Source organism: Globicephala melas, chromosome 10 (genome assembly GCF_963455315.2).
Source record: "Globicephala melas chromosome 10, mGloMel1.2, whole genome shotgun sequence".
Lineage (NCBI taxonomy): Eukaryota > Metazoa > Chordata > Mammalia > Artiodactyla > Delphinidae > Globicephala > Globicephala melas.
The window spans coordinates 100383840-100407137 of NC_083323.1; the positions used below are offsets into that span (position 1 = coordinate 100383840).

General features: G+C 39.3%; 1 protein-coding gene across 21 annotated transcripts in view; it reads left to right on the plus strand.

Moving 5' to 3' along the window:
* The window catches only part of ERC1 (ELKS/RAB6-interacting/CAST family member 1), a 394021-nt gene that overhangs the window by 36550 nt on the left and 334173 nt on the right, over positions 1-23298 (plus strand). The window contains exon 1 of one of the 21 annotated variants that reach the window (XM_060306588.1): positions 3132-3216. The exons of 19 other annotated variants lie outside the window; for them this stretch is intronic. In XM_060306588.1, the coding sequence (XP_060162571.1) occupies positions 3145-3216 (72 nt within the window). In that variant the 5' untranslated portion in view covers positions 3132-3144. Of the gene's footprint in view, positions 1-3131; positions 3217-13694; positions 13761-23298 lie in introns of those variants that run through there. One more of the 21 variants, XM_060306597.1, reaches the window with a different exon arrangement.

The following is a 23298-nucleotide window of genomic DNA, read 5'->3' on the forward strand; positions in this document are numbered from 1 at the left end:
ATTTTTAAATTTTATTCTAACCGGCATCTAGTAAAGATACTGTCATACTTCTTTTTGGTTATTATGCCTTGTAATATTCCTGTATGTTTAGTTGGAAGCTTATTTTTAAAATAATTATTTTAAACCACTTTCATTGGAATTTTGTGTGATCAGAGTACCCTTAAAAAACTATTACAGTATGGCAAGTGAGTTTAATGTTTTGCTTTTTGTATTTTTTTGCTCTTGGAGTTTGATTTTATTTAGGATTCTGATTTTTTGATTTTATTTATTTAGGGATCAAGAGAATTTGAAGTTCAGAAATTAAAAAAGAGACTTGCTCTCTGTAAATCTTTGTTTTGTCATTTGTTCTCACTGTTTGGACACTCGTGACTGTTAACATTTTAATAATTTTAGGTTGTACCTTGATTTGTTACATGGTGAAAGCCATTATTATTTGAATTTAAGTAAACTTTTTCTTGAGGTTGCTAATTGTTTCACTGTCATTTAGCGTCTGATTTCAAAATCTGGGATCTCTGTCTTGGACTATTTGTTTAACTTTTCTTTTTGATAATCCCGTTTTAACACAGAGATGAATTATGAATGATTATTCAGAGTATTGTGGATAAATCGGTATTCTAGTCTCTTTTCCAGATAGATTTGATCTTTTCTGGCGTTCCAGAAATGGCATGTGTTAGAGGCACTGTGGAGAATGTCCTGAGAAAATTAAGTCAAATGTGAGATAGATATGCTCCTTTTGGGGAGTTAACAGTCATTTTGAGAAGCAAAATTTGTTCACGTGTGGCTTATAGAAATATAAGCTACCCGTCCATTGGATTTTTCGTGTGCGGAGGTATATAAATGCATGTGGGAAATCGGCTTCTTGTAGAGCTGGTAAATTTGCTTACCTGGGATGTAGTGGAGTATTATGGAAAATGATCCCGTGAATCTAATAAAAACTGTTGTACAAATACCTGACAGGGCTTATTTGTGAGGAAATAAGAGAAGTTGCCAGAGGATTGCAGTCTCTTTTTCCCCTCTGTTACATTTTGCAGTGTGGTCTAGTGTGCGATTTCATCTCAGTGATAGAATTGGTTTTATGGGTTTGCTAATTTACAGAATCTAAGAAGATAGCAGCTTAGATATGAGTTGGGAAACCCATTTTTTATTCTTTCGTGCAAAAGAAACCAGAAAATGAACTTGCTTTTTTTAGTTACACTAATATTGATCAAGGGAGGTCATAGTTCCATTTTACTTTTTAAAATCATGCTGCCCCTGGAACTTGCTATCATGTACCAGTGCTCTATTTGCCCGGAAGAGTATTGGAGGGGCCTGGAAACCATGCTTTATAACAAGTGGTTGTGGGGACTCTAAAGGAGAGACGTGTGGCATTTTAGTTATACTCGTGTTTTGACGGGCAGCCATGAAGAGGAAAGTTTTTTCCCTTTCTTTCTTCTTTGGTATTTTTTTTGGAAAGCCAGTACTGGAAAAATGAGTACAGATATGAAGGTTTTACGTTCCGGCTCCATGGAGGAATGTATTTTCTACCAAAGCTATATCCGTTTGATGCAAGAGTCAGTTTCACAGTCCAGTGCTTGACCGTCACTGGAATTGGTTCCTGGGAGGCCCGATGCCTCAGACAGCTGTGTGGGTGCTCCTGGCCTTTCAGCTCTGCAGGGTGCCTGCAGTGACTTCTCCGGCAGCCATTTAAAGAGTTCCCCCTCCTCTCACCTTCTTTTGCCGCTCCTGGCCTAGCTTCCTCCCTCTCTCCCTTTATGACAGCTTTATTGAGGTATAATTTAATTCATCCTTTAAAAGTGTGTAACTTTTTTCTTCCTTAATCTGACTTATTCAAAGAAGAATTTGAAGAAAGTAACAGGAAGTTAGTTGCCCTAGGGTGTTCTCGAACAAGGGAATGAATGACATAACCAAAAAAATTGTTTAGGAGCAGCTTTTATTGCTCGTCTGCAGAGCAGATTGAAGGAAGGCAGGCAGGGAAAGCGAATGAGTTCGTTGCAGGAGGCCTGGATTTATTTGGGTAAAAGGAATGGGGAAGGAGGTGCACATCCACGAAGTATTTTCAAAGAGATATTTGGATATAGACTGTGATGGCAAGAGAGAAGACTGATGAACTGTGGTACTGAGACTGAGGAAATGTTTTTGCCATTGATGATAAATGGTTAGAGATTAGAAGGTAGAACTAGATTAAGGGTAAGAAATGGTGAATTTAGTTTTCATTATTTGAGGAGAAGTTTTTCGTAAGCATTTGCAGGTAAGAGACTAGTGACTGTGACCTCAGGTACAGGCACAGGGATGTTGTTATATGTTTGCTTGTTAATGTTGGAAATTGTACTGATCTAGTTAGTTCAGTCCCCAAGCTGAATGTCCCGGCTTGTGGGAGTTAGGAGTGGAGAGGAAGAGAGAAGCCATTTAACGGCACACGTTTTATGTATGGTTTCTCACCCGCTGTGTCTGTGTCTTGGTCTCCTGTCTTTCTTGTGGTATTTCTCTTTGACGGTAGATAACTTGAGTGACTCTCTCGATTACTGAAAGTCACTCTTCATTTAGAAAGGTGAATGTTTATATTCCTGTCATGACGAACTTTTGCTAATAGACGTCCTTTATTTTGTTTTAGTTAACAAGTTCATTGAAATCAGGTACCTCTGCATGATGAATTTGGAGTAAATTCGTCAAAAAGAGAAGTACTGTGGAAATGTGCTTTCAGCAAGAAAATGATTAACTTCATATTGAAAGTGTTCTGTTCTTCCCTAAGGACAAGATTAGAAATCTTTTATGAACTGTTTCTTCTCACTTTTTGTGCTGCCATGTGCATCTCCAAAAACATTTATTTTTCCTTCTGGAGTTGGAAAGCTAGTCTTTAACATAAATGTGTTCCTTTTATTTTTCCATATTATCAGCAGTAATGCTTACTGAAACTACCTCCCTTTCTGTTTGTTCTGGCAGTCTTTCCTACCTAATAGGCTCATGGTAAGTTCTGTTGCATTTTGACAATTGGTGGAGAATACTTGGTTGAAATGACACCTGTCCAGCTTAATTTCATCTGTGGACCTTGTAGATTGAGAAGGTGAGAAACAATTCAGCCTTGATGCGCATACTGTACCATCCCTAGCTGTGGCTAGTGGCTCATATACTTCCAGAGCGTGTGATATGCGGGACCTATTTTGCTTTGAAACCACCCTTGGAACTGTTCTGATTTTGGAGGAGCCCTCAGGCACTCAGGTATGGTCCCCTTTAGCATCAGTTCTCAAACTGGCCTCAGGATGCGGTACACTTGTAAAAATTATTAAGGAATCTCAAGTAGCTTTTGTTGATGTAGGTGTTTATCTATCAGTATTTGCCATATTGGAGACTAAAATAGAAATTCAAAAAATATTTACTGATATATTTTAAAATAATGAACACATTAAATGTTAACATAAATAACATTTTTAATGAAAAATAGCTTTGCAAGTCTAATGTCTGGCTTAATAGATGACAGCTAACTGTCATATCTGTTTCTGCTTTCAGTGGTCTGTTGCAGTTTGTTGTTTGGATTGAAGTATATGAAGAAACTCAGGCTTCATATAAATTAGTTGGAAAAGGCAGGGGTATTTTATTTTATTATTTATTTATAATATTTATTTATTTATTTTTGGCTGCATTGGGTCTTCGTTGCTGCGCGCGGGCTTTTCTCTAGTGGTGGTGAGCGGGGGCTACTCTTCGTTGTGGTGTGCGGGCTTCGCATTGCGGTGGTTTCTCATTGCAGTGGCTTCTCTTGTTGTGGAGCACAGGCTCTAGGCCCGTGGGCTTCAGTAGTTGTGGCTCACGGGCTCCAGAGTGCAGGCTCAGTAGTTGTGATGCACGGGCTTAGTTGTTCCATGGCATGTGGGATCTTCCCGGGCCAGGGCTCGAACCTGTGTCCCCTGCATTGGCAGTCGGATTCTTAACCACTGTGCCACCAGGAAAGCCCCGGCAAGAGTATTTTAAAAGCCTTTTCAGATAATTGTGGATATATATATATATATATTTTTAAATTTATTTTTGGCTGCATTGGGTCTTCATTGCTGCACGTGGGCTTTCTCTAGTTGTGGCGAGCAGGGGCTGCTCTTCGTTGCAGTGTGCGGGCTTCTGTTGTGGTGGCTTCTCTTGTTGCAGAGCACGGGCTCTAGGCACACAGGCTACAGTAGTTGCGGCACGTGGGCTTCAGTAGTTGTGGCTCGCGGGCTCTTAGAGTGCAGGCTCAGTGCAGGCTCAACTAGGCACACAGGCTTAGTTGCTCCGTGGCATGTGGGATCTTCCTGGACCAGGGCTCGAACCTGTGTCCCCTGCATCGGCAGGCAGATTCTTAACCACTGTGCCACCAGGGAAGCCTGTGGATATGTTTTGAAACCACGCCAAAATTTGACAAGTGGTAGTTTTTATTTTTAACGCTTTATTGAGGTATGATTTACGTGCCATAAGGTTCATCCATTTTAAGTGTACAATTCAATTAATTTTTTTAGTAAATTTACTGCAAGGTGTGCAATCAAAACCATAATGTAATTTTAGAACATTTTCATCAGTGAGTGGTAGTTTCTTACAGTTAGTGCAGTGTGGAATCTGAAATCCTATCAGTGACTTTTCCATACTTTGTTACATTAAAATAAATTGGTCTGTCTTGCGCTTTGAACCGATCTTTTACATGTAGAGGACATACATGAATAATACATGTGCCTTCTCCCGCTTTTGTAACACTGTGTATTGGTCATTTGGAAAATATTGGTTCATTGAGTTATGTAGGTCTTCCAAATGTCGACACATTTCATTAGACAGATTAAAAAAATTCTTTCGTTAATAACACTTCTTATTTCATCAGAAGAGTCTTCAAGTATTGGTAAGCTCACCAGGCAGGAGATACAAGTTTTCCAAAATTCTGAGTTTTCCTTGAAACTCGGATTTTATCATTGGCAAGAAGTATTGCCAGTTATTGTCTTTGAGTTGACAGGTTAGTTTAAATTTTGAGAAAAATTTATCCGTATACCTGAGTCTGAATAATCATTGGTTTTGAGTTCAGTCTTTTAAAATGGTGCTCATTGAGACAGCCATTGTATTTCAGTGTGCAGCAGAAGTGCTTTATGCCTCTGAGAAAGAGAGACCTGAATGATGTGACTCTTGGGGGTGAAATGTTCCAGGCAGAAGGGACTACAAGTCTAAAGGCCTTACTGGGGTCTTCTGACTCTGGTAAGAGGTTGCCACTAAGGGTCTTGATTAGTTTATTCTTTAGCTATAATACCCCTTTTCTCTTATCTGTTGTGTTGTAATAAAACGTCGTGGTCTTTGACATCAGCAAGGCTTTTGCTTCTTCGCCATGGTTTAGGAAATTTTATTATTTCTTCAGTAATAGTAAATAATGGGAAAAGACTGGATAAAACCTAATACCAAAATTCAGCCCAGACAGTATTAAATAATAGAAAGCTTTGCTGTTTTAGAAAGCTGGAAAAGTGCTTCTTCAAAGTTTTGGAATGAATTTATCCATGTGCATTGAATGAAACTTCCTGCTTTGAGATCTATCCTTAATCGTTTTGGTTGTGCGTTCTCAGATATAAACTGTGGTTAGAGATGCCACCCTTTTTCTGGCAAGTTTGTGAAAGTGTTCATCTGTTTTTATTTTATTTTATTTTATTTTTTTGCGGTATGCGGGCCTCTCACTGTTGTGGCCTCTCCCGTTGCGGCCATGGCTCACGGGCCCAGCCGCTCCGCGGCATGTGGGATCTTCCCAGACCGGGGCATGAACCGGCGTCCCCTGCATCGGCAGGCAGACTCTCAACCACTGCGCCACCAGGGAAGGCCCCATCTGTTTTTAAATACTAGTTTTAATGTTTAATATTTAATATTGTTGACTTAACAAATATTGAACACCCCCTTTGTATTATTGTATTTTTCTGCTGAACTGACCTTAAACTAGAAATAAAGCTGAAAGCAATGTGAAAACTATTAAGGTGGTAAATTGCTTTCCTGAATTTTTGGACTCCTGAATTAACATTCACATTAAAGTGTCTTAGTGGTTTAGAGGATCTATGTAAAGAATACTTACATTTTCTCTTGGATTGTTCTTTTCACACTGTATCTTATTTTGTAGGGTATAATGAATAGGAGGATAATAGACTTCTAGAAATACGTAGTGTACCCCTTAGTAGAAACATCAGTGAAAGGAATAGCAACAAGTTGAAAAAGGTCAAAAGATCCAATGTTTTCTTCTTGTTGCTGCTTGTTAATGGCATATATTTTTCTGTCATTAGAGAGGTGCCTTGGGTGGGCTGTCTTAGCCAGTAGTTATAGTTGTCTAAGCAGTAAATATTCTCCTTATGGAATGCTTTGCAGTAAGGATTCCTCTTTGTCTCATCAGTTACCCAGTTTTTACTGTGAAGAAACTAAAAAAAGGAAAAGGATATATCGATCAATTTTTGGTTTTAATTGTGATTTTTAAATTTGTTCACTCTCTGGGATCCATTTAATATCCATAACCTTAAATAAAGGAGGACTTAAATTCTTCAAGAACTACTGCATACTTTAAAAATTGACTTGTGAGCAGTGCTTGAACATTATAATTTGTTGCCCTGAAAATGAGAGCAAATCATCAAGAATTCCTTGACAGTGGGAATCTGTATTACTATTGCTTAACTATTAGAAAGTATTGTAAAATTCTGAAGGAGAGCTCAATTTTAAAGACTAAGAATATTGGCAGGCAATGCATTTTAAGCCATTCTCATGGAAAATTTTATGTAACTTTTTAATTACCTAGTTTGTGCTTGAGGAATACCCATTAAACTTAAAATAGGGAGCTGTTGTTGAGTGCAGAGCCCACGATATGTGCTGGTTTCTGCTAAAGTTACCTTGTGAATGTTTAGGCCTATTATTTTGTATGTTTCATCTTGATTTGGTTTTTAAATTCTCTGAACGGTAAAAGAAAAGAGAAAATATGTATTTTTATTTTCTGATACTGCAGCATAAGATATGATGAGAGGTTGTCACCCACTGGTTTATCACACAATACATTTTTTGCCTTTTTTGCCTTTTGTGATGAAGAACTGTGTCCTTAAAAGCATAACTGAGAAATATTTTTTTCAGGTTAAGTTTCTTTTTTTTTTTTTTTTTTTTTTTGCGGTACGCGGGCCTCTCACTGTTGTGGCCTCTCACAGTTGTGGCCTCTCCCGTTGTGGAGCACAGGCTCCGGACACGCAGGCTCAGTGGCCGCTCCTCGGCATGTGGGATCTTCCCGGACCGGGGCACGAACCCGTGTTTCCTGCATCGGCAGGCGGACTCTCAACCACTGCGCCACCAGGGAAGCCCCAGTTTCTTCATTATTTATATTGAGTTCTCCTTCTGTGTTTTGTGAAATCTGGGAAGAGATATGTGTCTGTAATTCAGGTATTTTCATTGTCAAAAAAAGATAAATAATGGTATGTTATAGATGACTTACATACCATCTGTAAAGACTTTTGGACTGGTATTTATATATATTATTCTTTGTACACCAGTATCATTCCTGTTGTTGGTCTGAGATAATGGTATTAAAATGAAAGCAAATCTGCTTTGATTAGCTGTTCACAGATACATCTTTGTTTAAGCGTAGTATTTTTGTTTATTTATTTTTACACAGCTGCTCTGTTTACATTATAAATGTCCTACAGCATTCACTCTATTTCAAAGAAAAACATTTTTTGGGGAGCTAAGTGAAAACTGTTGTTGTGTAGGGTATAAAATCTACTGAGAAAGTAGAAGAATATATTCAGAAAACGTTCTTAGTTTTAATTATCTTTCATAGATTTGATAATCTGAGTAATGGGTAATTTATTCTATGAGCCACATGGCTCTTCATGGGCATAGGCACTTAGCATAGGTGCCATATTCTTAGGAGAGAAGCATACTTAATGAGTTCCAACCTTTCCTATCCTGTAATTTCATGAGGTATATTTCTTGTTTCTCTGAGAAAACATGCTACCCATGGTACAGAGCATTTTCAAGAAACGAAGCAGTCAAAAGAGAATCTACTTAAATGGTAGTGGCTAGATTCCTGACTTTCTCTTGGTATTTTTGGTGATAGGTACTTGTTGTTCTCAGTTATTGGAAAGTTTTGGGAACATTGGCAGGAAGCATAATTTGGATGCAGAAGGCAGTTTTTGGATTTAGGGTAGAGAAGGCCCAGGATTCCTAGATACCCTGAAATGCTTAGGATAGCCCTGCATTGAAAAATTCTCCCTTATTCCATATGATTTTCAAACGTCTTGCCAAAAATTTGTATAGATGAGAAATCTGTTTATAATGACCTGAGCCTAGATCCTAACTATATACATAAATCTGCATGAATACATTAGCATCGTTTTGAATAGCTGTAGTGTACATTGAATTTTCTAGCATTGGGACTACTGTGTAAGTTGATGGAAGATCGTAACTTTGTTTTGTTTGGAACTTTATGTAGAGTTTTTATTATTTTAGAGAATGACGTAAGCAGCAACATTGCATTGTTGACCAATGCATCCACCAAACAGCCTCTCTCTGCACATGCCCATGTCAGCATTTCACATGTTAAAATACATGTTATTTTATTATAAAACTCCTTATCTTTCTTTCACAGAGCATTATATTAATATTTTTGGATTTCATGTGAGGGTAGGCTTATTATCTATGAATTTTATTTTAAGATAGTAAAGGGCACATTACAAAATACTTGTTATAAGAAGGGGAAGGGTGGCCTTGGGTCTGATGAGCTTGGGAGTCACTGGTGTAGTGGATAGGACACTGATTCTAAAAAAGGAGACTTGCATTCTCATTTTGATCCTGGCTCTGCCAGTCAGTAGTAACTAGGTGTGTGACCATGGGTACATGGTTTAATCTTTTTGGACCCGTTTTCTCATCTGTAAACCCTAGAGGGTTGGACAAGGTGGTCTCTAGAGATTCTTTCTTACTTCTACAGTTTTTTGATTTAAAAAAAAAACTTATTTATTTGGCTGTGCCGGGTCTTGGTTGCGGCACGTGGGATCTTCATTGTGGCATGTGGGATCTTCAGTTGTGGCATGCGGGATCTAGTTCCCTGACCAGGGATGGAACCCAGGCCCCCTGCATTGGGAGTGCGGAGTCTTAACTGCTGGACCACCAGGGAAGTCCCACCAGTTATCTGATTTGTTTTTGCCAGTTTTCCTAATGGAATTCTCTCTAAGAATCTCTTCACTTTGATTTAATGCCCTGGTTCAAGACTGATTCACATAACCAAGGTAGGCCCTTCTGGGAGTGAGAAATACTTGACTATTGATGTCCTTTCCAAGGTAGGCAGCATAAAATCAGTGCTTGCATATGTAAAGAGCAAAGAGCTTTCTTGTGAGTTTCATCAGTTGTCACATGGAGAAAATGCTTTTTTGATTGTTGTGATAATTAAATGAGATTAAGGGAGATAATATGTATAAAATTATGGACAAGACTAAATGCCATAATAGGTATACAGAGCAATCAGTGTCAATTGGAACCAAGTCTCGTATTTCATAAATACAAAGCATGTTGTAGAACATGTTTTGAAGTGTGAGATGTATCTTATAATCTGCTGTGAGGAGGGAAGCAGTAGCATGGGACCTATACAGGTTTTCTAGAAAGTGGGTCATAATGGATAATAAGTTTCATTTGGATAACTAATTATTACCAGTGTAGCCTTAATATTCCTGAAGGAGTTACCAGGACCTTTGAGTAGGGTAATTAGCTCTCAGGATTTTCAGTTACAGTCTTACCCATTATTTAACATTTTTATTTCCACAATGACTCATCCATGAATTATAGAGTGCTTTCCCAAAAGGAATGTAATATTGCTGGAAATGGTTTTTTTACTGCTCTGTTTTATCTCTGTGGTAAGGAGTTTCTGGCTAGTTAGTTGGACCCAAAACTCTCTGTAAATAATTTAAACTATGTGACTGTATAAAGAAGACTTAACCTTTACAAAACAGTGGAGAATTCTTGAGGATGGACAACACAGAATATATATATTTACTTGTGTTTATTTAAAACTATTTATTTCTACGTTACTTTTTTCTAGCTGAAATTTTTATATAAATATTAATATATGTCACTAAAAAGTGCTCTTTGCTCACATTATCTCTTATTACTTCACTGCCATTAAAAATGTAGCGTTACATGTGGTGTTCTCTTTGGTTTTTATATATCATCTACTGTACCTTTAAAAATAGTGTAGTAGATTTGTCAGTGAAAATTAAGTCTTACAGTGACACTGTTGTCAAATACATCTCTGAGTACCTCCTGTAGAAACCCAAAGAACATGTTAATAACTACTTTTATAGAGCATTTACAAATGCCATACTAGATTCTTTCATATGTTATTTTCTAATTCTAACAAAAATCCTGTAGGGAAGTGATACTGTCCTCATTTATAGGTGAAGAAACTAAAAATCAAGAGAGTGATCTGTTCACATCTCGTATCTGGGAAGTGACAGATCTTGGTCTTTCTGGTTACAAAGCCAAATAAAATGTCATTGTGGCATTTTCAACTAAGAACAACTGAGTGAAATGCAGATACTTGTTTAAAATATTTATTGAAAAATTAACATGTACATAGTCATTTATTAAATGTGAATATTTTAGTTGGAGGAGGAAATACAAGAAGGGGAAGTATCATAGGATCCAAATGCTTCTGGGAAGGAGTCAACGTTAAGTTAAGAGAAAGGGCCGAGAAAAGAGATTCAGGTGAACAGCTTAGCAGATGGTAAAGTTGTAATTTGGTTAGTTTAACTATCAGCAGGTGTCAGTGACACATATCACTACTTCTCTTTGTTTTGATTAGGCAGAAAGCTTTAGGTTAATGATTCCTAGACTTGGAGTTCACACACCAGTAAAATAAGAAATAAACAACAACCACCCCCCCCATGCCCCCCAAAAAAGTAGGGGGGTGGACCTGGCATGGGATTGTCAAGTAAAGACAATTAAAAAAGATAAATGACCTCATACTCTTAGTATCATTTTATAAGAGGAAAAACACTGTAACACCAAAGGAGTTGGAATCGTATAATTACAGAGTAAAGAACAGTCCTTACCAAGAAAATATAGCTTTTAAGTTTACAGTGACGATTTTATTAAGGATTGGTGGAAACTTGGTCACGGACTGGCATTTAAGATGCATTGATTTACAACAGGGGTTTTATGTTACAGTCTGTGGGCCAAATCATGTCCAGAGGATTCATACATCCCCTGCAAGCTAAGAATGGTTTTACCTTTTTGAATGATTGAAAAAAAATGAAAAGAAGAGTAGTTTTTGTGAATGTGACAATTACATGAAATCCAGACTTCAGCGTCCATACATAAAGTTTGATTGGAACATAGGCATGCTTATTTATTTGTGTATTGTCTATGTCTGCTTTCCCACTGCAACAGTATAGTTAAGTATTTGTGACAGAGTCCATACGGTCCTTTAAACCTGAAATATTTAATCTGGCCCTTTACAGAGAAAGTTTGCTGACATCTGGTTTAGACAACAGAATAAGTAGTGATAACTAACGTCTACTACTACTCAAAGCAGTAATAGCTTGTATAGTGTTTGCTAAGAAGCAGGCCCCATTTTATGTGCTCTGCCTATATTATTAATCATCATAACGATCTTATGGAGGTAGGTACTGTTATTTTTATTTTACTGATATGGAAACAGAGGCTTAGAGAGAATACGTAACTTGCCCGAGGTCACAGAGCAGGTAAGTGGCAGAGGCAGGATTCAAGCCCAGAAGTTGAGCTCCACGTCTGTGCTCCTTCCTACTGTACTAGATGGTCAGGAAGAAGAAACAAATAGGACACTGCAGGACACTAAGTGCATTCTTCACATTCTTCCCAAAAGAGGGAAGTAGCCTTATGCTGTAGTCGCTCAAAATGTTATGAGGGATCCCACATGCCGTGGAGCGGCTGGGCCCGTGAGCCATGGCCACTGAGCCTGTGCGTCCGGAGCCTGTGCTCCGCGATGGGAGAGGCCACAACAGTGAGAGGCCCGCGTACCGCAAAAAAAAAAAAAAAAAAAATGTTATGAGGAGTAGAATGAAGAAATCAACATTGATTGCTTCATGATTCCTGAACTTTTTTGTTCGTTGGACTCTGTAGATTTTTCCCAGAGGTTTGTTGATTGAGATTATCTACTTCTTGATGTCCTCCTTATTGAACTTTTGAGATAGTGAAGGTCATTTCTGGACCGTATTGTCTAATTTTTGGTATAATTAGAATAATAACTATTACCTTGGTAGAGAGTAACTGTGTTCTTCGCCGTCATCATAAACATTTATTATTTTGTTCTTAAGGAGCAGAAGGTATACCTCCCAAGTCGATTATATTAAAAATTGAACTTTTGTTGACGCAAACAGATGAGTTTTAATTAGAAAATGTAATGGCGTTTTAAAGGAAAGAATAAATATGGCTTTGTATGCCAAAGTCTGAAAAAAATTGAATCACCAGTAGTTGGATATTTAGATGAATCTATTCTAGAGGAAATCACTGTCTTCCTTTTAGGGAAGAAGGCTCTGAGGGGAGGAAGTGAGGTTTCAAAAACCACTAGAATGAGGGAAGGAATGTTAGCAAGTGAGGGACTAAACTGGACTTACTGTGACCAATTATAATTTCACAAATATTGTATCGTATTCAGAAACAGCTTTTATACATTCTGATGACAGTATAAAATGCAGCTTTCAGTAAATAGAGGCCTAGTGGCTACACTTTATCTGAATTAAACATCACCTGTATTTTGAGATTTAAAAATGATGGTAACTGATACTCACTGTTGGGATCCTTTGAAGCCTAGAAGCCTACTGTATCTGAAACCAATTTTAGTGGGTTTAGGACCGTAGAGAAGATAGGCCTGACACTTCAGTAAGGTTATTTTTTTGAATCTTTGAAGTTGCCCAAAGAGTTTACCTTTTTTTTTTTTTTTTTTGTGGTATGCGGGCCTCTCACTGTTGTGGCCTCTCCCGTTGCGGAGCACAGGCTCAGCGGCCATGGCTCATGGGTCCAGCCGCTCCGCAGCATATGGGATCTTCCCGGACCGGGGCATGAACCCGTGTCCCCTGCATCGGCAGGCGGACTCTCAACCACTGCACCACCAGGGAAGCCCAGAGTTTACCTTTTTAAAGGTGGAGCCCAAAGCAGGAGCTCCAGTGTTCTGCAGGGCTTGGGCGTGGCTAGGGTGGCTGGAGGGCTAGGTGAAAGGTGGGGCAGTGGCAAAGGTGATTTTTGACTTGGGTTCACTTTTACTCTCCTGTTCGGAAAGTTGCTCTCCTTTTTCATGTTGGGCCAGTGTTTATAGGCTAGAAATACAGCACGGATAAAACTGCCAGTCCTTTTTATACTAGAGCAAATGGAAGTTGTCCAGGTGTTGACTTGTTCTGATTTTTACGTGTGTGTGATTTCCATCTACTATGTTGTTGCTCTCCCTCATAGCAAGGCAAGAGTTAACAATGTTGGTAGAATTGAACTGTGTTGGTAGATTTTTCTTCTTCTTACCCATTCCATCCATAATTTGACACTAATAATTTTGAAAACTTGCTTATTACAAGAGTTAGCTGGAATTGAAATCTCAGACTTGACCCTGCGCCGGTTTAGGTGGCACGTTTTAGTCCTTGGCAGCTGCTGCCGCCTCCCTCCCTTGTGACAGATGGCTTTCCCTCCTGGCTGTAACCCACTGCTGACTGTTTTCCGAAGAACGAATGCCGTGTGTTTCCCATTTTGGCTGTGGTCTTTTTCTGCCCACTCACTGGCTTCAGAGGAACTTGGAATTGGACGTACGTGCTGTTGGCATTTATGGCAGGAAGTGGATACAACTGTGACTCTCTTTACCAGGTTTTCATTTATTAGAAGAATTGTAGCTTCCTAAAATTAAACGTCATTTCTTTGTCACACCAAGAGTAAAATGAATGTTATTACTTTTTTTAAGAGTATACTTTTCACTTGATGTTGTATAGTAAATATTTTTGTGGCATATTTATTACAAAATAGGTTTTAAAATCTGAGTTCCACATACTCAAAAGATTTACAGTATATTAGACTGCAGTCTGTCCAGGATGTTGAATTAATAGATCTAATTTTACTGAGTATAATGAAGATGGAAGGGATTTGTATCACAGATACTCCAAAAACAATTGAAATTGTTTGTGCTGTATGGTATTGAACTTGTATTTAAATATGCTTTGAACTTATATTTAAATATTTGTGTTGGGACTTGGAATTTTTGTCCTCAGAAGTCTCTGTCGTGTCAGTCTCCTGTATCTGGCTAAGTGAATCTCACGCAGTAATGGCAAGAGCGTTGCCCACCCATGGCAGACAGCTTCTAAGCCTGTCCTGGTAGCCTTGCTAGCTGAACCCAGCTCCGTGGTTCTCAACCTTGGCTGCATGTTGGCATCACCTGAGAAGCCTAAGGGGGTGGGGGAGAGATGCCTGGTCTCACCCTCGCCCCCGGAGATTCTGATTTAATTGGGGCTGGGGTGCGGCCTCCATGTGGGGAGTTTTAAAAGACCCCCAGGTAATGCTAATGTGCTGTCAAGGTGGAGAACCACTGGCTACTACTAATGGATAAGAGTTGCTAGGTGAACTGAAACCTGTTCTCAGTCCTCTGTCTAGTGGGGTGACTTGTTTCCAAGCTACAATAAACAAGTAGTTAAAAACAACTTCAATTTGAATGGATAGAGAATGCTTATCATTGGAAACTGAGAGCACAAATATAACCTGGGGCGATTAGATTATGTCAATATTTTGTGACATTTCAAAAGCGTTAGCTTCACAGGGTAGCTGGAGAGTTGAATGAGCGCGGGACGAGAGGTAGTCTGTTGGAGTGGCAATGCTCAAGGCATAGGGCTGTTGCTGAGGAGGATGTACAGGTGAGAAGAAGAGAGCAAAATTAGAATGAGCTCTGGCTTCCGAGAGACTTGCAGTAAAGGGACGGAATGGGAAGTCAGGATGGCTCTTCACCTAGGGACTGCTTCTTCCTCACCCGGCAGGTGTAGCTGGGCTCATCCTGTGAGACCAGGAAGTGGTGGTAGTGAAATGAATGGAATGAGAGGGTTCCCTTTGACATCCAAACTTGTTCTCTGCCTAGTGGCAAAAGGCTGAAATACCTCTTACTAGTGAATAAGAATAAAATACCTCTTTAGTGAATAAGAATCACCTGGGAGCACTTGATAAAAATGTAAAATTCCGGACCCCACTCCCAGGTTTCTGGTTTAGGACTGTGGGGTAGGCCTCAGGAATCTGTATCTTTAACAAGCACTTTGGTCAAGGTTAGCCAAACTTTTTTGTTCCCTTAGCCTCTTTGCAATGTTTGCCCCATCCCTGGTGCTATTCTCTTATTTAGTATTTTTAAAAAGTTGGCACACTTTAAAAAAATGTAAGCATTTTAAAATGAAATTCTCACTGCCATATGTGGAAATCATATCACTTGCAAAAAAAAAAACAAACCTGTAAAAGTAAATACATAGCTATTTTTTAAAAAGGTCATATGTATGTATCATTGAAGATTATCTTAACTATCATTTTGAGAAATGTGCCCCTGGTGATTCTGATACAAGTACTTTCCTCATCATACTTGGAAATATATTAAATAGAGACAAAAACTTTCATTTAGACTGAGTGGTTTTCTGCTGATTGCACACTAGAATTGCCTGGGGAGCTTTTAAATACTTTTGGCCAGTCCCCAGCCCCAGAAAATCTGATTTAATTGGTATGGGATACGACCTGGGTATCAGTTTTGTTTGTTTTTTAAATAAACAACAGACATTTACTTCTCCCAGTTCTGGAGGTTGGAGGTTGTAGATCAGGGTGTCACATGGCAGGGTCGGTTCTGGCGAGGACCCCCTTCCGGGTTGCTGCCTTCTCTTCGCGTGTCCTCATATGGTGGAAGCAGTGGGCATCAGTATTTTTAAAACATTCTCCCAGGTAATTGTAATGTATATTTTGAGCTGAGAATTTAGAGATTTAAAAAAAAAGTACAATGTAAACAGACTAGGAAGCATAAGTTCATGAGTGCTAAATAAATTTATCTGGGAGAGTTAGAAAGCAGACAGTGGCCACCTAGGGGTGTGGCAGGAAGGAGGGAAAAGAAGGTAAGTTGGTAAAGCACGAAGGCTCTTTATTTATCCTGATTATCTTCTCTGCCCCAGCCTGCTTCTCTTGTTTTCTGTTCGGGGTGAATGGTAAGATCTTCTACGTAGTCAGATGGTGCTGACTTACGTGTGCATCAGAATTACCTAGAGGGTTTGTTGAAACACAAATTGCTGGGCCTCACCCTGAGAGTTTCTGATTGAGTGGGCCTGGGGCGGGGCCCAAGAATTTATGCTTTTAACAGTTTCCCAGGTGATGCTTTGCTGCTGCTCCAGCATCACACTTGAAGAAACACTAATCTAGTCAACCCAGCTAGAAACCTTGAGCATTAGACGTAGATTTGTTTTCTCTATGTATATCCAGAAAATTTAAAAATAATAGAACAAGCACAAACCCAAGTATACATTACCTAGAATTAGCAAATGTTAGCAGTGTGTAGAGAAATATTCCTTATGAATTAGTATTCCCGTTTTGGTCTTAATAGGCTGCTGTATCTTATTTCACACTTTTCCAATGTATTTCACAATTTCAACTTATTTCACAATTTTACAAGGCCTGAAGTATGGCAACTTCTCGGGGCTTGAGATCAGTGCTCTTTGGGGTGAACTACCATAATCTCGAAGAGGTAACTGTATTCTGTTAACTTGTTTGATCAGTCTTTTAGGCAACAAAGTGAAATAAGGCCAGAAGAAAAAGTACAATCCTGATTATATGCTCAATCTGAGAAGAACATCAAAAAGTATTATATATTTAAAAGTGAGATTGTCATATGCAATCACAGTACCCTGTTTTATGTTTAAGTAATTTGTTTATTTGAATAGTTGACAGAATTAATAAGCGGAGTTCATTTGTGTGTCGACATCTGGGAGGAGAAAGGGTAAGCTGCTCTGTACAGTGGTGTAAAAATGTGACAGCTGTGAAAACATAGGAACCTAGAACCTGAAGGGATAACTGTACCATTTGTTCAGTTCTAAAACAATTTGTTTTTCCTTAAATATAACTGACATTCTGTACAAAATGAGGAAAAAACACTGAGTTCATAATTAGTGCTGTCAACTTGATTCTGGAACAGTGAAAGCGGTTTTGATTAGTCTAGCCTAGCTTTTTCTCCTGCTTTAAATAGATGGCTCATTTTGGTAGAGACCCCCCCCCCCAGCCAAGTTAGTTTCGTGGGATTGAAATTACTCTGTTTTTATATTCTTCTGAAGGGCATTATTAATCACTTCTATATATTTTTTAATCTTGAAGCTAATAACAGGATTCCCTGAACTTGCTAGATTCTGTGAGTTTTCCTCACCATTCTCTGAAGTGAGGATTTGTATGTGGCTTTGCAAAGTATGGACTGTTTGATGAAAAGCTTTGTAGAGCTTCAATTCGTCTTCCTCCTTCACTCCCTCCTTCCCTCCCTCCTTCCCATCCACCCACCTATCTATTCATTTGTTCTAAATATCACATATTTCCTGTAAATTATCCTCTTGACACACTTGTTTCTTTCTACTTTCTTCCAGACTCTTTCTGTTTGTTTTCCTTCCTGGATTATTTGTTCCCTCTTGTTACAAGTCTTTATCTTCACTCACAAAGTAGACCTTAGGAGAATAATCCTCTCTGTTTTTGTTTTAACAAGCAGGCAAGCTCACATTTGGAGCCCTCATACTAAGTATATGTAGAAGACAAAAGTAGAGACTTTGCACATTACTGAGGTGTCTGCTTCAGTTATCATACAGTCTGGGAATTTGGTCTCTTTTCTTGGAAACCACCTTTATTTCCCTTACAAATGGGAGTGTGGTCTTCAAGCTCCCCTGCCTTTCTAGGCAGTATTTGCTCATGTTTCAAGTGTTTCCAGTAATTTGCATGTCAAAGTATAGTACCTTTGTTATCTCTAGTGCCCTGGCCTTCTAGATTCAGAAAAAATATATAGGTTACTATTTTTTAAACTGAATTCCCTTTATTCATGGATAAGGATCTGAAAATTCACAAAGAATATTACTTGAATGTTATATGCTATAAAAATTCTGTATTCAAAGTTTGAACCATCATGATTCTCAATCCACGAGGATTAGCCAGACTTTGAAATCTGAGGCTCATGGGGAGCTGCCTTCCCTCTTTGCAGGGGGCTGCTCTAAGGCCAAATGCCCAGGACCTGGGCACGCCCTGTGGTGTGACACACATCACAGAGCACTTGGAATTGGCTAGGACTGCGTGTAGCAAGCCCTTTAGGATTTTTGTTTTTGCCTGTCATTTGTGTGTTACTGGGATTCTCACCTCACCCCACTTTAAAAAAAATTCTCTTGGTTTGTACCTTGCCTGTTTGTGTATTTATTGACCTCAGTGCAGTCAAAGTCCAGCATTTACGCAGAGTGGCAGCGTTAGCTGTTTCTCTAGTGGTGTGTCACTGCGCATTATCTGGATGGACTGCTTTGGGGGATCCATGTGGTTTCCTGATGAGAGAAAGGAGGTCCAGCTGCATTCACTCTCACAAGATGACCATTGTTTCTGCATGATCTCTATCCAACATAGCATTGTCTAGCCAGTCTATCAATAAATATTTATTGAGTGCCTACTATGAATGCCCAGTAATATGCTGGGTGCTTTGAGGGATTTTTTTTAAGAAAGGGGAGCGAGGAGAAAGAGAAAGAAATGGTGACAGGTATTTGAGGAGTTTAAAAGCGTGTTATCATGAAATAGATATGCTCTGGAGTTTCTTAAAGATGAATTTTTGTAGGGGTGGAATTCTAGAGTATTTTGGCCTAGACTAGCTTCAAGAATTGGATTATTCATAAGAACAGAATATTAATGTTAAGGATTTCTTCAAATTTGATATTTTATATATAGCTTTAAAAAATCAGTATATCAAAATATGTAGTATATGTCCCACAATTTCAGGATTTTAAGAAAGTCATTGGAATGGAAAGGTATTCATAATATACTAGGGGATTACAAATGGTATATAGGTATACAATGGTCAATTTTTTTGGAGGCGGTATAGAGTCATTATAATATAGTATTAAAAGCACAGGACTTCCCTGGTGGCACAGTGGTTAAGAATCCCCCTGCCAATGTAGGGGACACGGGCTTGAGCCCTGGTCCAGGAAGATCCCACATGCTGCGGAGCAGCTAAGCCCATGCGCCACAACTACTGAACCTGCGCTCTAGGGCCCGTGAGCCACAACTACTGAGCCCACGAGCCACAACCACTGGGCCCGCGTGCTGCAGCTACCGAAGCCCGCGTGCCTAGAGCCTGTGCTCTGCAACAAGAGAAGCCACCGCAATGAGAAGGCCGCGCACCACAATGAAGAGTAGCCCCCGCTCGCTGCAACTAGAGAAAGCCCATGCGCAGCAACGAAGACCCAATGCAGCCAAAAATACCCCCCCCCCAAAACCCCTGCAAAAAAACCGCACAAAACTATGGGGTCAGACTGCTGGGTGGTTCTGCCACTTATGATCCAAGTGACCTAGGGCAGGTTAATTTTGTTCTGTGTGTTTTGGTTTCCTTATTTGTAAAATGAAAATAATAATAGTGCATCATGGGGGAGATGTGAGGGTTATATTAGTTAAAATACATAGTGCATTTAGAATAGGGACTGGTATGTGGTAAGCATTATAATCTTTGTTTTTTTTTCTTTAAAGGTGAATTTCAGCATAGGAAAAAATGTTTTCAAGGATACCCACCAAAACATTTTCAGTGGTTTTCCTCAGTTGGAGTATAATGGATTTTTTTCTTACTGTTTTTTTTTAAAAATAATAATTTATTTATTTATTTTTAAATTTAAGTCATTTATTTGACTGCCTTGGGCCTTCATTGCTGCGCACAGGCTTTCTCTAGTTGCAGTGAGCAGGGGCTAACTCTTCGTTGTGGTGCGCGGGCTTCTCATTGCGGTGGCTTCTCTTGTTGCAGAGCACGGGCTCTAGGCACGTGAGCTTCAGTACTTGTGGCTCGCGAGCTCTAGAGCACAGTCTCAGTAGTTGTGGCACACGGGCTTAGTTGCTCCGCAGCATGTGGGATCTTCCTAGACCAGGGCTCGAACCCATGTCCCCTGCATTGGTTCAGGGCACTGTGGTTCAGGCACTGTGGAAAACAGTTTGGCAGTTCCTCAAAAAAGCTAAATATAAAATCACCATATAACTTTGCAGTTTCACTAAGTGTATACTCAAAAGAACTGAGAACCGACACTCAAAACAAGTACATGTATATGCATGTTTATAGAAAAAATTCACAATAACCAAAAGTTGGAAGTAGTTCACATGTTCATCATGGATGAATGGATAAATAAAATGGGTATATGCATAAACAGAATGTTATTCAGGCATAAAAAGGGATTCAGTTCTGATACACACTGTGATGTGGGTATAACTCCAAAATATTATATTAAGTGAAAGAAACCAGATACAGAAGGTCATATATTGTATGATTGCATTTATATGAAATATTTACAATAGATTTATCTAGAGAGGTAGAACACCAGTTAGTGGTTACCAGGGGGTGAGAGCATGGTGAAGTGGGGAGAAACTACTTAATGGGTAAGGAAGGAGTTTTACTTTGGAGTGATGGAAATATTTTGGAACTAGATGAAGGTGGTGGTTGCACAACATTGCAGGTATACTAAATGCCACTGAACTGTTCTCTTTAAAATGGTTAATTTGGGGACTTCTCTGGTGGCGCAGTGGTTAAGAATTCACTTGCCAGTGCAGGGGACATGGGTTTGAGCCCTGGTCTGGGAAGATCCCACATGCCACGGAGCAACTAAGCCTGTGCGCCACAGCTACTGAGACTGTGCTCTAGAGCCCGTGAGCCATAACTGCTGAACCCGTGTGTCACAACTACTGAACCCCACGCGCCTAGAGCCCATACTCCACAACAAGAGAAGCCACTGCAGTGAGAAGCTTGTGCACCACAACGACGAGTAGCCCCCGCTCGCCGCAACTAGAGAAAGCCTGCGCACAACAACAGAGACCCAACGCAGCCAAAAGTAAATAAATAAATAAAAAGGTTAATTTTATGTTATGTGAATTTCATCTCAATAAATTATAAATTTTAAAGTTTATGAGCAGCCATCATCATCTTACGAAGATGATGGTTATAGCTGTCACTTATTGAGTATTTACTATAGGCTGGAGACTTCACATGTATTTATTCTAATCCTTATGGCAGCATTGCAAGATAGGTATTAGGAACAAGAAAAACAAAGAACTGTATTAGTGGGCTTAAAAAATTCTTCAAGATACTGACCTGAATCACTTTAAACCTAGTTTATCAATCAAATTAAGAGTGAGCTGTTGAAATCTAATCAAAGACTGGCTAGTAGGGAACACTCTTGTTCTTTACCTTGCTCTGGTTATGTTTAGAGCATCTTAAGTCATAAATTTAGCTTTGTTGTATTAATCTGATACTTTGGAAACTGCCAGTTTGAATCATCTGATTATGAACTTGCACTTTTTTGAATTCTTTTTTTAATCTTACAGTTTTCTGTATTGTAGTTGAAAAGATTTTCTTTTCCCTTATAGAAGAAGTGTTTGTATTTGCAACCTCATGTATTTAAGTTTGATATTTTTTTGGCCGCGCTGCACAGCTTGCGAGATCTTAGTTCCCCAACCAGGGATCAAACCTGGGCCCCCTGCAGTGGAAGCTCAGAGTCCTAACCACTGGACCGCCAGGGAGTTCCCTAAGTTTTATATTTTTGATTTAAAAGAAACGATGAAAATTATACTTAAAAATTTAACGAAAATATGTATGTTGTATGAAATAGTTTAAATGTGATTTTTAAAAAAGAAATAGTAAATTAATTTTTTTAACTCGGAAAGGAATTTCTGTTTTGATAGTTTATTTTCTTTTTCCCTTTTTCTTTTTTCTTTTTTGGTGCCTAGTTCTAAATCCTGGTTAAATATACTCTTTTTGGAGTTTGTTAGATATAGCTGTTTTAGGCATGACTGGTCCGTTGAGAACATTATATCAGTGGTCCCCAACCTTTTTGACACCAGGGACCGGTTTTGTGGAAGACAGTTTTTCCATGGCCGGCAGAGGGGCGGTGGGGGGGGGGGGATGGTTTGGGGATGATTCAAGCGCATTACATTTATTGTGCACTTTATTTCTATTATGATTACATTGTACTGTATAATGAAATAATTATGCAACTCTCCATAACGCAGAGTCAGTGGGAGCTTGTTTTCACTTGCCACTCACTGATAGGATTTTGAAATGAGTCTGCAAGCAATTGATTTATTATGGTCTCTGTGCAGTCAAACCTCTGCTAATGATGATCTGCATTTGCAGCTGCTCCCCAGTGCTAGCATCAGCGCCTCAGCTCCACCTCAGGTCATCAGGCATTAGATTCTCATAAGGAGCACGCAACCTAGATCCCTCGCATGCGCAGTTCACAGTAGGGTTCGCGCTCCTATGAGAATCTAATGCCGCAGCTGATCTGACAGGAGGTGGAGCTCAGGTGGTAATGCGAGCGATGGGGAGCGGCTGTAAATATAGATGAAGCTTCGCTCCCTGGCCGCTCACCTCCTGCTGTGTGGCCCAGCTCCTGACAGGCCATGTCTGGTAGTGGTCTGTGGCCTGGAGGTCGGGGACCCCCGCGTTATGTGAATGAATGTTTGCCTCCTTCAGTAGCACTTTCAGTTTAAACAGTGGTGATCATTTAATGAAAATTTTTGTTTTTGTTTTTTTAATGTAAGTTTTAGCAGGGGACAAAGATGGATTTTTTTTTTTAAATATTTATTTATTTAGTTGCTCCGGGTCTTAGTTGCGGCACATGGGATCTTCGTTGTGGCATGTGGGATCTTTTAGTTGCGGCATGCGAGCTCTTAGTTGTGGCATGTGGGATCTAGTTCCCTGACCAGGGATCGAACCCGGGCGCCCTACATTGGGAGGGCAGAGTCTTAACCGCTGGACCACCAGGGAAGTCCCTAATGAAAACTTAGTAACATTTAGTAGTTAATCAATATTTCTTTTTAAGCTATTTAGTTACAGCTAATTTACTTTTTTTAATTTATTTTTTGGCCGTGCCATGTGTGCGGGATCTTAGTTCCCTGACCAGGGATTGAACCCGGGCCACTGCAGTGAAAGCGCCGAGTCTTAACCACTGGAACGCCAGGGAATTCCCTCTCTAATATTTTGAATTGTTTTAGTGATATATATTTAGCATAAACTAAGCACTATTTTGATCATAATCCATTGTAGAATTATATGTTATATCATGTAATATATAGAATATATATATATGCCTA